The 16,485-nt window shown below is 45.4% G+C and overlaps 1 protein-coding gene across 1 annotated transcript; it reads left to right on the forward strand.

The window, feature by feature from the left end:
• The first annotated feature begins 2,045 nt into the window (after positions 1–2,045).
• On the forward strand, positions 2,046–13,338 carry LOC147110220 (histone-lysine N-methyltransferase PRDM7-like). Its single transcript, XM_086002497.1, has 6 exons — positions 2,046–2,117; positions 5,675–5,852; positions 6,109–6,246; positions 7,306–7,577; positions 11,709–11,776; positions 12,242–13,338. Exons 1-6 carry the CDS (start codon positions 2,046–2,048, stop codon positions 12,417–12,419), a joined length of 906 nt encoding a protein of 301 aa, XP_085858623.1. The 3' UTR covers positions 12,420–13,338.
• The last annotated feature ends 3,147 nt before the right edge of the window (positions 13,339–16,485 follow it).

Below are 16,485 nucleotides of genomic sequence, written 5' to 3' on the forward strand. Positions count from 1 at the left end.
GCAAAATTACTTTTGGAAATCATCTATCCTGTCAATTCCCTTTTTAATTATTACACAGGATGTGGTCAGTGCTAACTTGACCATCTTTAATGTCCATCCCCAGTAGCCTTGAGGAGCTGGTGGTGGACCTTCTTTTGAAACACCTCGATCAGATCACTCCTCGTGTTTCGGAAGATTTGCTCAGTCTCTGATCAGACCCAAGGTACTAAATGGAACAGGAAAGACAAATCCACAGCAGTACTTTCAGTTAAATTGTAACTACAAGACTATGATAAACCTGGTAAGAGAGAAGTTCAGAACGACGGTCACAGCAGGAATTATCAGTACCTGAAATGGTCGCCTGGGGAGGGTAGTAGAGGCAAAAAACAAAAATGAATTAATTTAAGCAGTTAGATATTGTGATAAGGGAATCTTAAGTTTCCACTGGAAGGATAAGTTCGATGGGCCAAATGGTCTCACTGCTCAATACTAATGTTAGTGATCCAATCTAAACACTGGGGAACTCAGCCACTCCCTACTGACAGTATTAATGTGATTGGTATCTTTTGGGACTGAGCAGCTGAATCTTCCCCATCTCAAGTTGTAAACAATACATTTCTGCAGCATTTTCTTTCTGGTTTCCATTTGAAATCTGCCCTCATCTCACCTCCGATTTGCTCTTCTCAGACATGGCCTTGCCTTCTTCAGTATCTTCCCTGTCACTCTGAGTTTTGCCCATCCCTTCCTGAGGTTGGCCACCTTATTTACTCAACTTTTCCCTCCAATTTTTGTGCCCTTCTCGATCCCTCAGTCTTTTCAATGGTTTTGCCCCCGGGACGATTATTTCTTCCTTTTTTCTGTCACCTCACGGGGCTAAAATGAAGCTCAATGTGAGTGAAAGACTTTCCTGTCAGCAGCAGTGTTTAGTTTATGTGACACTAATATCTGAAGCGGTCCTTTCTTCTGACTTTCCCTCAGACTAACACCCTGAGTCTCTTTCTGACTAAAAGTAACCCTGCCAGCTCCTGGTTTTTCCTCAGAATATTTTTGTTCCTTTTCTTGAGAAATAATTTGTGACCGGATTATTTTTTAGCTGCAATCCCTCAGCATTTGCCCTAAAACGTGAGAATGTGCTTTCCCCGCCCGCCCTGTGAAAGGCCCGCCCAACCACACGCTTCCTCCCCCTCCTGCAACCTCCCGCTTTCTGCCCGTTGTCAGGCGACGCCGCCTCTATTTATAGCCCCGCCTCCCCCGGGGCGGGGCCAACAGAAGGGCGACATGTGAGCAGCGCTGCGGCCAATCAGAGCGCTGCGGCTGAGGGTTGAGCAAGGCGCGAGTGCCGGCGTGACGAGACAGCCCGCCTCACGCGCCCAGGGAGGCCGAGCGCGCGCCCTTTGAACCAAGGCCCAAAGACAAAGGGCGGGAATAAGACCCCGCGGGGCCTCGTGTTTGCGTCGCAGCGCCAGGCCCGGCCCCGCCCCCGGGTGAGCGGGGCGGTGTCCGCCATCTTGCTGAAGGATTTCTCCCCAGCTACAAACCCGGGTTACTCCGGCAACCCGCCGCCATCTTGGTGAAGGAATGTGGGACGTCCCCGCGCTGCCATCTTGGTTCAAAGGGGGGGAGGAGGAGGAGGAGGACTGGGCGGGGAAAGCACATTCTCACTCACTTCACATGTTTTAGGGCAAATGCTGAGGGATTGCAGCTGAACAAAAAATAATCTGGTCAAACATTATTTCTGACCAGCAAAGGAAGAAAAAATATCCTGAAGAAAACCCAGGAGCTGGCAGGGTTACTTTTAGTGAGAAAGAGACTCAGGTCGTGTTAGTCTGAGGGAAAGTCAGAAGAAAAGACCGCCTCAGATATTAGTGCCACATAAACTAAACACTGCTGCTGACAGGAAAGCCTTTCACTCACATTGGGCTTCATTTTAGCCCCGTGAGGTGACAGAAAAAAGGAAGAAAAAAGTAGACCCGGGGGCAAAACCATTGAAAAGACCGAGGGATCGAGAAGGGCACAAAAAGTCGAGAGAAAAGTTGAGTAAATAAGGTGGCCAACCTCAGGAAGGGATGGGCAAAACTCAGAGTGACAAGGAAGATAGTGAAGAGGGCAAGGCCATGTCTGAGAAGAGCAAATCGGAGGTGAGATGAGGGCAGATTTCAAATGGAAACCAGAAAGAAAATGCTGGAGAAATGTATTGTTTACAACTTGAGATGGGGAAGATTCAGTTGCTCAGTCCCAAAAGATACCAATCACATTAATACTGTCAGTAGGGAGTGGCTGAGTTCCCCAGTGTTTAGATTGGATCACTAACATTAGTATTGAGCAGTGAGACCATTTGGCCCATCGAACTTATCCTTCCAGTCGAAACTTAAGATTCCCTTATCACAATATCGAACTGCTTAAATTAATTCATTTTTGTTTTTTGCCTCTACTACCCTCCCCAGGCGACCATTTCAGGTACTGATAATTCCTGCTGTGACCTTCGTTCTGAACTTCTCTCTTACCAGGTTTATCCTAGTCTTGTAGTTACAATTTAACTGAAAGTACTGCTGTGGATTTGTCTTTCCTGTTCCATGTATTACCTTAGGTCTGATCAGAGACTGAGCAAATCTCCCGAAACGTGAGTGATCTGATCGAGGTGTTTCAAAAGAAGGTCCACCACCATCTTCTCAAGGCAACTAGGGATGGACATTAAAGATGGTCTTGTTAGCATTGACCACATCCTGTGTAATAATTAAAAAGGGAATTGACAAGATAGATGATTTCCAAAAGTAATTTTGCTGATCGTGAAATCTGTAAGAAAGGGACATAAATTTAAAACTAAGCTATTGAAAAGGTAATCCAGGAAAACATTCTTAAAGCAAAATGTTATGGGAATGTGAAATGCACTACCACAGGAGGCCATTGATGCAGATTTAATTCAGTTATTTAAAAGGTGATAGATTCTTGGGTTGTCAGGATATTAAGTGAATGGTGATGGTGGCAAAACATGAATGGGGTTAAAGGGTTTTATCTAACATACTTAACAACATGTTCAGTGGACGATTCCTGTTCCTGTGTTCCCTGAAGTTACGAGACTGATCTCGACCATGACGTTCAGGTGAGTGTGAATAATGTTGTACTGAGCTGAGAGGAATCGGAGGCATTCACTGGGTGTCCTTAAATCGCTCAAAAACAAGTACCGAAATCCTGCTGTAGGTTATTTGGTTGCAATTGGCTGTGGAATGTGCGTGTGCGCTTAAAGAAAGAGAGGAAGAATAATTTTTAAAAGTGGTGGTGAGTGGATTTTTAGACTATGCCCCCAGTCCTTGAATCCCCAACCAGGAGAAATAGTTTCTCTCTATCTACCCTATCTGTTCCCCTTAATACTTTGAAAACTTTGATCAGATCACCCCTTAACCTTCTAAATTCTAGGGAATACCACCCTAATTTGTGTAATCTCTCCTCGTAACTTACCCCTTGAAGTCTGGGTATCATTCTGGTAAACCTATGCTGCCCTCCTTCCAAGGCCAATATATCCTTCCTAAGATGTGGTGCCCAGAACTGCTCACAGTACTCCAAGTGTGGTCTAACCAGGGTTTTGTATCGCTGCAGCATGACTTCTACCCCCTGTACTCTAGTCCTCTAGATATAAAGGCCAGCATTCCATTAGCCTTTTTCATTATTTTCTGCACCTGTTCATGACATTTTAATGATGTTTGTACCTGGACCCCCAAGTCTCTTTGGACCGCCATTGTTTTTAGCTTTTCATCATTTAGAAAGTATCCTGGTCTATCCTTTTTAGGTCCAAAGAGGATAACCTCTCACTTGCCTACATTGAAATCCATTTGCCACAGTTTTGGCCATTAACTTAATCTGTATAATGCTGAGTTATACCACAACCGCAGAGGTTACCACTCGCTAAATGTGCAGTTGGTGTGTGACCATGCTCAGCATATCATGATGGTGAATGCCCAGTATCCTGGCAGCAGTCATGATGCTTTTATTCTGCGCCAGTCCGCTACTCCTTCGGTCTTTGAGACACCAAGACAAACCAGTGGGTGACTACTGGGCGACAAGGGCTATCTCTTGACCACCTGGTTCGTGACTCCACTGCGCAATCCAACCACCCATTTTTGGAGGCTACCGAATTTTGAGCCCTACCTCTCTTTTAGGGATTGTGGGTGGTTTGTGAAGACCAAAGCTGAAGTAGTAAAACTATGCATCTAACCTCCTCTCTCATTTTCCTGAATGCACTGATTCATGCTTCCTATGTCTAGGCTGACTTAATGTGCAGCCCTGATGGCATTTCCTAAATGGCTGTTCTTCATGTGTTAGACTCATCATTGTTGGAGTAGATCTGTCCCTTTTTTGTATACACGCAGAGACCCTTTCCACAACTGATTATTAGTTAGTATTTAGTGGGAATCCTGGCTAATTTTATTCCCTCCCTTGCAAAAGGGTGCTGAGGTAAATTGTAATTAGACTTGGGTGTACAGGGCACAATTTGCAGATGACACAGAACTTGGAAGTATACTGAACAGTAAGGAGGATAGTGATAGACTTCAAGAAGATAGACAGTCTGGTGGAATGGGCGGACACGTGGCAGATGAAATTTAATGCAGAAAAGTGCGAAGTGATACATTTTGGAAGGAAGAACAAGGAGAGGCAATATAATGTAAAGGGTACAATTCTAAAGGGGGTGCATGAACAGAGACCTGGGGGTATATGTACACAAATCGTTGAAGGTGGCAGGGCAGGTTGAGAACGTGGTTAAAAAAGCATAAGGGATCCTGGGCTTCATAAATAGAGGCATAGAGTACAAAAGCAAGGAAGTTATGATGAACCTTTATAAAACACTGGTTCGGCCTCAACTGGAGTATTGAGTCCAATTCTGGGCACCGCACTTTAGGAAGGATGCGAAAGCCTTAGAGAATGGTTCCAGGGATGAAGGACTTCAGTTATGTGGATAGACTGGAGAAGCTGGGGTTGTTCTTCTCATTCCAGAGATGGTTGAGATGAGATTTGATAGAAGAGTTCAAAATCATGAGAGGTTTAAACAGAGTAGATAGAGAGAAACATAGAAACATAGAAGATAGAAACTGTTCCCATTGGCGGAAGGGTCGAGAATCAGAGGACACAGATGTAAGGTGATTGGCAAAAGAACCAAAGGCGACATGAGGAAAACTGTTTTACGCAGCGAGTGGTTAGGATCTGGAATTCACTGCCTGAAAGGGTGGTGGAGGCAGATTCATTGTGGCTTTCAATAGGGAATTGGATAAGTACCTGATGGAAAATAAATGTGCAGGGCTCTGGGGAAAGGGCAGGGAGTGGGACTAGCTGAAGTGCTCTTGCAGAGAGCCAGCATGGGCTCGACAGGCCAAATCGCCTACTTCTGTGCTGTAACCATTCTATGATTCTATTAAGTTTACCACATTTGCTGAGATCAGCAAACTTAACAGAGGAGTACAGTATCAAACATGGGAACTTTCTGATATGTGTGGTCAGTACTACACTGGGGAGCAGCTGCATTTATCCAACGGGTAGTTGGGTAGGTTTGTTTATTAAATATTCGAAAACAACTAATGGAGAGGAAAAATAGACAAACACTTTGACTTGTACACAATCTCTTTAGTAATACAGGCAGTCTTGAGGCAGCTATTCTTTCATTCAGAAGCGGTGAGAGACAGTTTTACCGTCAAATTCTGCATTTCAGAACCAAAAAGCCCCATCACAGATTGCATCCCATTCAGAAGAGGATAAAGCTGAAGTTTCCAGGGGCTTCACTGAGGACAATGCCTCAGCGATGGAAGAGACAGCTCCAGTTAAAAAGATCAAAAGAGAAACGAGCACCTTGCTTTGTGAAAATGAATCTTGTAGCAAATCCAATAAAGGTATTTGTCCTGGAATAAAGGATTTCAGTTAAGTATTACTATTTTGAATAATTTTTTTTTTTAATGAGGAAGAGATGCTCTATGTTGATAATGTGACCACTACCGTAGTCATTCAAATCAGATTAACACAGTGTCTTGCATTATTATGTAAATGTCTACAGCATCTTCTGTGCAACCAGAAACAAACCTTACATGCAAGAATATTAAAATTAATTGGTTCAATTTTTCTTCATGATATTTTTGATTTATTTCATAGTTGTCTGTACTGGAAAGATCTTGGGGTCAGCAAATGAAGAAACAACCAAAAAGACTGAAAGCAGAAGATACAGTTTCAGAAATAGAGAGAGAAAAGTTGATACTGAAGAAAGGGAACTTTGTGACGATGATTACCTGTGTATGTGCAAAGTAACCTATCCATTTCCTCAGGGCAGGAATAATTTATTGGGCGTTTTGGTGTGATGACACATGGCCTTGGTAGGCCGGGGGATTGGTGGAGCAATACAGCATGTCAGAGTGGTGGGACAGGAGTGCAGGCCTGTGTTTGCCCACAAACAGGCACCGATTGTTCTTTTTCACTGAGGAAAAACAATCACAAATATGATCCCCAAACTATTGATAATAATTCTGGAATCTTGTAATAAAATAGAATAGGACTTTCAGTAATTATAAACTAATGGCCCCTGATTACAGGGAATAGCAGCCCCCTTGTCTAAGATATTGAAGCATCCTATGCCAGCCTGCAGCAGGACCTGGACAAAATCCAGGCTTGGGCTGACAAGCGGCAGCTAGCATTCAAACTTATGAACAGCAAGCAATGACCATCTCCGAAGAATTGACGGTGCAGCCAGAATTAAGTTGGGAGTCAGCATGGTTTGGGAAGGGGTGTGGGAAGAAGATGATGGCATAACTGAAAGGGCAAATTTGAGAAGTGCCACTGTCCCCTAGTGTGATTTGCCTGATAGTTTACAGGGACTTTTGTTACTGGATATGCAGGTTGAACTTCATGCAAAGAATGAGGTAGCTATAGGAGGTAATTCAGCCTCCTTGTGCAAAATTCCCTTCCTGCCCACTCCAATCTTATCTGGTGCGGCACAGCCTGGAGATACTGTTGACAGTTTTTGCAATGCTGTTATTAATTGTGGTCAGTACTGCCTTCTTGGAGTAAAGAACCGAACATGTCGCCCAGAACAAGCCCTTGTATACAACAGAGTGGGGGAAGATCTGACTGGCACTGGGTGTAATTTTCATAGAGGGAAGATGCCCCAAGTGTTTTCACCAGCTGATAGATCATGGAAATATCGTGTGTGTAGACTGAATTGCAATCAAACAATGAGGCAAATCAATCTACGATAGGTAATCTATCCTTTCTCAGTACTAGCACCTTTTACCTTCATGAACACTGAATAATGAATTGAGATCCTGATCCATGTTTAATTTGTATTTTATGTGTTAGTTTGTGAAGACTGCGAGACATTTTTTATTGAAGAATGCCCTGTGCATGGTCCTGCAGTGTTCCTAAAGGACACGGTGGTGGAATTCGGTCAGCCAGACAGAGCACGTTTAACCCTTCCGGAGGGTCTCAGCATAGCGACTTCAAAAGTTCGAAAAGCTGGTCTTGGTGTATGGAATGAAAGGCAGGTTATTCCCAAAGGCGTTCACTTTGGACCCTATGAAGGAGTAGTATCAAATGAAGAAGCAGAGGCTGTCAGTGGGTATTCATGGGCGGTAAGTGACTACTGTCGTTATCAAGTTCCTTATTTTATAATAAAGTTCAGGACTTACTGGAATTTATTTTCTATAAATTATCCAAGGTTCCCATTCCTGGTTGCTATTCAGTGAGTCCTACTGGTAAGTAGACAGCGAGTGAAGACAGAATTAGTCTTTGCTGTGAGGCCTCTTGTGTTCAACTAGCCTGTCAACACATGGAAATGTTCACAAATGAAGAATGGATTACTGGGTGTGTTTATTGTAGGGCTGGGAGCAGCCACGGAACTACCCGAACATGACTCACCACCATCAGGAAGCAAGAAAGCAAACATGCTTCTATCTGACTGAAACCCACCAAACACCACCACAGAGGAAACAATTGCAATTCACCCCACTGAGACCAAAGGTGTATCAAAGTTCACAGCACCTTCCCCACAGCTGATAGTGTCAGTGCTGAGAGAAAAATCCCCTCACACCACTGAGGCCATAGCAGACTCCCAACTATTTATAAAAACTCTGCCACCCACCCCGCCCCCAGCTGAGGCAGCATGTTCACACTCTGAAACAAAATCCCTCACTAGAATTCCTCCCCACCCCCCTGCCAGCTGAGGCAATTATTGAACTCCGTGACCGCGAATTCTGAAGTTTCAGCGCTGGCCGGTCAGGCTGGTTTTGCTGAGAAATGGTGGCTGCCTTGCTTTCGGTGGGTCCTGCGGTGGCCGCCATTTTGCGAGGTCGGTAGTGCTGCCGTTGCCTGCGCATGCCCCAGATAGTTAGATGAGACAGATCGTCACATCAATGGGATGGATTTTCTCAATGGAGACAAGTTGGAGGCGGGACTGTTGCTTGTGTCAATGTCCCGTCTCTACCCTCGTCTGACCAACCAGAGGGATTTTCCCCTGATTGACCTTGTTAAGCCTGCCCTGCTGGCTCAGCAGGCCAATTAGCGAGGAAGTCACTGACAGCACGTCATCGTCAGACGTGCTATCTGTCAAGACTTGAAAGAAGAATTGACAGTGTTTGACAGCTCTGTGAGGCTGTCAAACACTGACATTCTCTAGTTTGATGAGTGCTTGTGTTCAATACTCATCAAACCTTTCAATTTGTAGATTTCACATGGCTGTTGGTTCGGAGGATCCAACAGCCAGTCTGTGAAATCGACAAGGAGGATGTCGGGTCTCCCGATCCAGAGAGGATGAAGGCTGTAGGAAGAAAACAAGGTAAGTGACCATTTTTTTACACTTGTCACTCACCTTACATACTTACCACTCCACACTTGCACCCATCACTCACCTCTACATCATATTTCCAGGTACCTCCGACTGCCGAAGACCTCCTCCACGTCACCTCCAACCCGGCGGGGTTCTCCGAGGTCGGGAAGCCTTCAGCTGTGAAGGTAAAATGGCACTAATCCTTTCTTCTGCCTGTTAACAGGCAGTTAAAAGTATTTAATGCCTTTCCCGCCTCCAGGAGACGGGACCCGAAGCAGCACATCTTCCCGCCTCCTGGCACTTCTGCTACTTTACAGTGCCATTTGCTTCTCCTCCATCACTCTCCTCCTCCAGAACTTCAGAGTCAGGCTGGGCTGCTGAAAGTGCTTGGGTATCTGAAAGGAGAAATGCACAAGGGTCGGGTTGTGTTGAGGTAGGAGGGAAAGCCAGATATCCATGCATACACCATCAGCAGCGTGCAAGTGAAAAGAGATTGTGGGATGAGGGATAGTGGGCTGAGAGAAGAAGGATTAGGTATAAGCATACCGTCATCATCAGCAATGTTTTTCACTTCCCCGCACTCCACGGACTCTGTCACTGCCCCAACAATTATTGCGAGCAGTACTTCCCTCAAGTCCATGAGGTTCTCAATTCTGACTTGCCCTTCTTCTTACTTCTTAGGCAGTCCCTGGGAACCGAGGATGACTTGCTTCCACATTAAACATGAGTTCTCAGGTGACTGATCAGTCCAATGCAGGACCGACAGTCTGTGTCACAGGTGGGGCAGATGGTGGTTGCAGGGGCGGGCAGGTGGGTGGGGTGCTTGGGTTGACGTACACTCCTTGCGTTGCTTGCGCTTGGCTTCCGCTTGCTCCCGGCGAAGAGATTCTAAGTGTTCAGCACCTTCCCGGATGCGTCTCCTCCATTTTGTGTGGTCTTGGGCCAGGGATTCCCAGCTGTCGGTGGGGACATTGCACTTTTTCAAGGAGACTTTGAGGGTGTCCTCGAAGCATTTCCTCTGCCCGCCTGGGGCTCTCTTGCCGTGTCGGAGCTCCGAGTAGAGCGCTTGTTTTGGGAGTCTCGTATCGGGCATGTGGACGATGTGACCTGTCCATTGGAGCTGATCGAGCGTGGTCAAAGCTTCGATGCTGGGGATGTTGGCCTGAGCGAGAACACTAACGTTGCTGCGCCTATCCTGCCAATGGATTTACAGGATCTTGCGGAGGCAGCATTGGTGGTACCTCTCCAGTGATTTAAGGTGCCTGCTGTAAATGGTCCATATCTCTGAGGTATACAGGAGGACGGGTATCACTACTGCTCTGTAGACCATGAGCTTGGTGCTGGGTTTGAGGTCCTGGTCTTCAAACACTCTCTTCCTGAGGCGACCGAAGGCTGCACTGGCACACTGAAGGCGGTGCTGGACTTTGTCATCGCCGTTTGCCCTTGTTGACAGAACTGCCACCCGATGACCCTTCACCCATCTGCTGGTGCTCCCGGAGGTTGTGCGGCAAGTTGGCCTGCAAGAGAAAGGGAAGTGTCAGTGAGTGTGGTACAATATGTTTGGGTGATGTGCCTGCCATGGTTGAATAGCTGGCAATTTGTGCAAGGTGTGAGATGTGGGTGTAAGTCTTGCAGCAGTGGTAAGTGTGTGAGGTATGAGTGGTGCTGGCTAGAGATTGTTGGTAGGTGACTGATGGGGGTGTGGTGCATTGAACAGTGTTTGCGATTCATGGCACAGATAGTGGGATATGGTATTTGAAGATGCATTTACTCACCTTGACCAGTCGTGTGAGGTCAATAAACATTTTGCAGCACTGGATCCAGGTTCTGCGGAGAACACTCATCATACTGACGGCTTCAGCAGTCTCCACCCACAGCCTTCTTGTGTCCGCGGGCCTCCTGCCCCCTGTTGGTAGAGGACCTGAGGATGTCATAGAACCTCCAGGACCAAGGCCTCCAGTGCCACATCAGAAAATCTCCTTGCCCTTTTTCTTGGCTATTGGGCCATGGTTTTCTCCACAATGACAATGAGGTGTTTGTGCAAAAAAGCACTTCCCCTGTATTAGAGCCTTGAACAAACTTTAGTGGCCACAAGACTCCACCCAATATTAGCCCCTGAATCAGCACTAAGACAATCAGCAGCACATTTCAGCGCTACAATCATTATAATGAGCAGGCAGCATGAATTTTATGTGCTGCCTGCACTACTTTGAACGGGCGTGGGCACATCGTGCTGTCCGCGCCTGTTTTTGGGCCTTATCCAATTTCTAGGCCTCTGTCTATTGCATTCTTAGCTTGATTCCCCACTCCTGTTTTTGAGGAATAGAGCCTGTTGGTATTGGGTGACCTTGTAGCTGTTATCATTTTAATCCAATGGCTTTGTACTGGAGCCAAGGTCAACTAAGAATGAGCCTACATTCCAGTCCCTTGTACTTTGTTCATCTTCTGATTAATTTAGTGCTGCTGCTCTAATTCAGGTATTATCCTATTAAAGCAGTTCCAGGAGATTCCCAGAGCCTGCTGTCATTGTATTTATGGACAGAGGTGAGTCAGGCATCACCTCAACAAACTCTCATCATTCCTAGTTTTAGAATGCATTGAACAGCAGTTGCCAAATCCTGGGCGCTCTGACAATACAGTAATTCAGGGACCTTTCCTGACTTTACAAAGCTTCCTGAAACTGTTCAGCACCATTATACTATTTTTCGAGCTCCGATGCTGCATCATTTCAGTCCCAGCCATCCTGTTGAACTGGGCACTCAGATAAAAAGGTATAATCACAGAACACAGGTAAGAGGAAGGTCAATTTTTACTCAAAGACGTGGGAGGCGATGTAATAGAATCTTGCAATACGTGTTAAGCCTTATGACAGTCTAATATAAAGATAAAGTTGCTTTTAAAATTTTTATTAATCCATTATCAAAATACCTTTCTGCAGATCAGCAAATCCAACAAGGATTTTGAATACATTGATGCGAAGGATGAATCTACATCAAATTGGATGAGGTGAGGGAAGACTGATACCATATTGTGAGGATCACAAGATAGTAACGGATGAAGAAGATCATTTGTCCCATTTTATATGATCCATCCAGTACAATATCCCACCCAACAGCCAGTCAGCCTTTCATTCTAGGTGGCTGTGGCTGGAAAAACGAGCCAATTTTTAAAATCAGCTCTAGGCATTAAATTCAGCAGGAACTCCGGGAAACCTGTATTTCTGGATCGCTGCACCTCCCCCACCCCCCCGTCAGACACTCCCTCCTTAGAAATATTGGGGCCATTATCTTTCGTATCTACACTGAAGTGATTGGTCCCCACTGAGTGTCCTCTCCTGACAGTATGTTTGAAATTGAAATTTGTCCATGGCTGGGGGCATGTTCTCTCATTCTAACTCGCGAAACATTCTGTATTCATTTAACAATATTAACTTATTTTTGGACACTTAAATATTTGTGTGTTATCTTCCAGGTTTGTTAACTGTGCCAGAAAGGAGGAGGAGCAGAACCTGGTAGCCTTTCAGCACTGTGGCAAAATTTATTACCGGACCTGCAAGCCTGTTCCTCCTCGGTGCGAGCTGCTGGTCTGGTATGGTGATGAATATGCCAAGGAACTCGGTATCAAATGGACCACAATGTCGGTGTCATAACAAGAATCAAAATGTACGGATTCTGACCAAAATTGGGAACTGTAGCCAAAGTATCATTTGTTTTCTGTTACAGTCTCAAAGGTGTTTGATAAAGTGTGACGTAATAAACTTATTAGCAAAATTGAAGCCCATGGGATCAAAGGGGGAATGTTAGCGTTGATTCAAAATTGGCCATGAGACAGAAAGCAAAGAGTAGTGCTGAATGGTTGTTTGAGACTAGAGGGAAGTATACAGTGGTATCCCCCAGGGGTCAGTATTAGGACCCCTGCTCTTTCTCATATATATTTATGATCTGGACTTTGACAATTGGGGGCATAATTTCAATGTTTGCAGATGACATAAAGCTTGGAAACATAGTAAACAGTGAAAAGGATAGTAGAAGTTTTCAGGAAGATGTAGATAGAGTAATGAAATGCGAAGGCACATGGCAGATGAAATTTAATGCAGAACAGTGTGAAGTGATGCATTTTGGAAGGAAAACTGAGGAGAAGCAACATAAATTAAATGATAACATTTCAAAGTGGGTGCAGGAACAGACACCTTGGGATTCACATACTCAAATCTTTGAAGGTGGCAGGGCATATTGTTAAGGCTACTAATAAATCATTTGGGACCCTAGGCTTTATCAATAGCGGCATGGAGTACCAACACAAGGAAATTATGGTAAACCTTTATAAATCACTGTTTAGGCCTCAGCTAGCGTATTGTGCCCAAATCTGTGCACTACACTTTAGAAGGAATGTAGAAGCCTTAGAGAAGTTGCAAAGGAGATTTACCAGAATCATACCAGGGATGGGAGACTTCAGTTATCTCATAGTAAAGGATCCTCTGGGAAAGAGTGATCATAATGTGATAGAATATCACATTGGGCTTGAGAGTGAAATACTTATGTCTGAACTAGTGTCTTAAACTTAAATAAAGCCAATTACATAGGTATGAGTGGTGTGTTGGCTATGGTAGATTGGGAAATTAGATTAGAAGATCTGATGGTAGATAAGCAGTGGCAAACATTTAAAAACATATTCCAATATTCTCAGTGAATATACATTCCATTGAGAATTAAAAACTCCTGTTGAAAACTGATCCATCCTTGGCTAACTGAAGAAGTTAAGGATAGTATTAGATTAAAAGAGGCTTATAATGTTGCAAAGAATAGTAATAAGCTTTAGAGACCATCAAAGAATGACCAAAACATTGATAAAAAGGGACAAAATAGAATAGGAGAGTAAAGTAGCAAGAAATATAAGAACAGATTGTAAGAGTATCTACAAGTATGTAGAACGGAAGAGAGGAGCAAAAGTAAGCATTGATCCCTTAGGAGCTGAGACAGGAGAAATTATAATGGGGAATAAGGAAATGGCAGAGACCTTAAACAAATATTTTGTATCTGTTTTCACAGTAGAAGACACAAAAACATACCAAAAATAGTGGGGCACCAAGGGGCAAATGAAAGGAAGGGAAATGATTAAGAACAGTAGAGAAAAAGTACTTGAGAAAATAATGGGACTAAAAGCCACCACATCCCCTGGACCCCTACATCCTCGGGTTCTACAAGAGATAACTGCAGAGATAGTGGGTGCATTGGTTGTGATTTTCCACAATTCCCCAGATTCTAGAACAGTCCCAGCGGATTGGAAGGTAGCAAATGTAACACCGCTATTCAAGAAAGGAGGGAGAGAGAAAACATAGAACTACCGTCCAATTAGCTTGACATCAATTGTCGAGAAAATGCTGGAATCCATTATTAAGGAAGTGGTAACAGGGCATTTAGAAAATCGTAATATCATTAGGCAGAGTCAACATGGTTTTATGAAAGAGAAATCGTGTTTAACAAATTTATTAGAGTTTTTTGAGGATGTAACTCGCAGGGTAGATAGTAAATTTGGATTTCCAAAAGGCATTCGATAAGGTGCCACATAAAAGGTTGTTATGCAAGATAAGGGCTCATGTGGTTGAGGGTAATTTATCAGCATGGATAGAGGATTGGTTGACGGACAGAAAACAGAGAGTAGGGATAAACGCATCATTTTCGGGTTGGCAGGCTGTAACTAGTGGGGTGCCGCAAGGATCAGTACTTGGGCCTCAGTTATTCACAATTTATATTAATAACTTAGATGAAGGGACCGAGTGTAATGTATCCAGGTTTGCTGACGTTACAAAACTAGGTGGGAAAGTGAGCTGTGAGGAGGGCACAAAGAGCCTGTAAAGGGGTATCGGCAGGTTAAGTGAGTGGGCAATAAGGTGGCAGATGGAGTATAATGTGAGGAAATCTGAGGTTATTCAGTTTGGTAGGAAGAATAGAAAAACAGAAAATATTTTAAATGGTGAGAAACTATTAAATGTTGGTGTTCAGAAAGATTTAGGTGTCCTCATACAGGAAGCACAGAGTTAGCAAGCAGGTACAGCAAGCCATTAGGATGGCAAATGGCAAGACGGTCTTTATTGCAAGGGGGCTGTAGTACAAGATTAAGGAAGTCTCGCTACAATTGTGCAGGGCTTTGGTGAGACCACACCTGGAGTACTGTGCACAGTTTTGGTCACCTTATCTGAGGAAGGATATACTTGCCTTAGAGGCGGTGCAACAAAGGTTCACTGGATTGATTCCTGGGATGAGCAGGTTATCCTATGAGGAGAGATTGAGTAGATTGAGCCCATACACTGGAGTTTAGAAGAATGAGGGGTGATCTCATTGAAACATATAAGATTCTGAGGGTGATTGTAGGGTAGACTGAGAGGCTGCTTCCCCTGGCTGGACAGTCGAGAACTAGGGGGCATAGTCTCAGGATAAGGGGTCGGCCATTTAAGACTGAGATGAGGAGCAATTTCTTCACTCAGGGAGTTGTGAATCTTTAGAATTCTCTGCCCCAAAGGGCTATGGATGCTGAGTAATTGAGTATATTCAATGCTGAGACAGATAGATTTTTGGAATCTAGGGGAACCAAGGGATATGGAGATCGGGCGGGAAAGTGGAGTTGAGGTTGAAGATCAGTCATGATCTTATTGAATGGTGGAGAAGGCTCGAGGGGCCGTATGGCCGACTCCTGCTCCTAATTCTTATTATGTCTTATATAGTATAACATAAAAACAGAAAATGCTGGCAATGCTCAGCAGGTCAGACAGCATCTGTGGAGAGAGAAACAGAGTTAACGTTTCAGGTCGATGACCCTTCGTAAGAACTCTTATGTCCTTATGTTATGTATAGAGACTAAAGAAGCTCTGATTGGTTCCCTTGGATGACAAGTCCTGATTGCTGGTTGGTCCCCTTGGAGGACAAGACACACCCAGCAGTTTCTCTGGAATGTGTAATTAGATCCTCCCAGCCGACGTAATCAGTTACTTTGCAAAGTGTAATTCGAGCCATTCTGACTACTTACTCCAGACAGAACAGAGCTCACTTGGAACAGACAGGGCTCACCCTCGCGGGGGAAGACCATCTCCCAACCCCCAAACAACTTCCTGACCTCCCCACCCAACTTCCTGACCTCCTCCCCACCGTCACGTCACGTCAGAATGTGAATTCTCAGTGTAAGGATGTGCTGAAATGCAGTAGTTGCATTTTACAGCTAGTTGGTCGTGTTTCAACGTCCCAGCGTCCTGTATCACTGTATCCACTGACACTTGGTGAGCAACACCATGGAGGTGGGGTGGGGTGTGGTGTGTGCTGGGGGTGGGGTGGGGTGTGTGCTGGGAGTGGGGTGGGGTGTGTGCTGGGGGTGGGGTGGGGTGTGTGCTGGGGGTGGGGTGGGGTGTGTGCTGGGGTGGGGTGGGGTGTGTGCTGGGGGTGGGGTGGGGTGTGTGCTGGGGGTGGGGTGGGGTGTGTGCTGGGGTGGGGTGGGGTGTGTGCTGGGGTGGGGTGGGGTGTGTGCTGGGGTGGGGTGGCGTGTGCTGGGGGGTGGGGTGGGGTGTGTGATGGGCGTGGGTGTGGTGTGTGCTGGGGGTGGGGTGGCGTGTGCTGGGGGGTGGGGTGGCGTGTGCTGGGGGGTGGGGTGTGTGCTGGGGGTGGGGTGGGGTGTGTGCTGGGGGGGTGGGGTGTGTGCTGGGGGGGTGGGGTGTGTGCTGGGCGGGT

The sequence above is a fragment of the Somniosus microcephalus genome, chromosome 12 (assembly GCF_052327205.1).
Source record: "Somniosus microcephalus isolate GS21.2 chromosome 12, FLI_Smic_1.0, whole genome shotgun sequence".
NCBI lineage: Eukaryota > Metazoa > Chordata > Chondrichthyes > Squaliformes > Somniosidae > Somniosus > Somniosus microcephalus.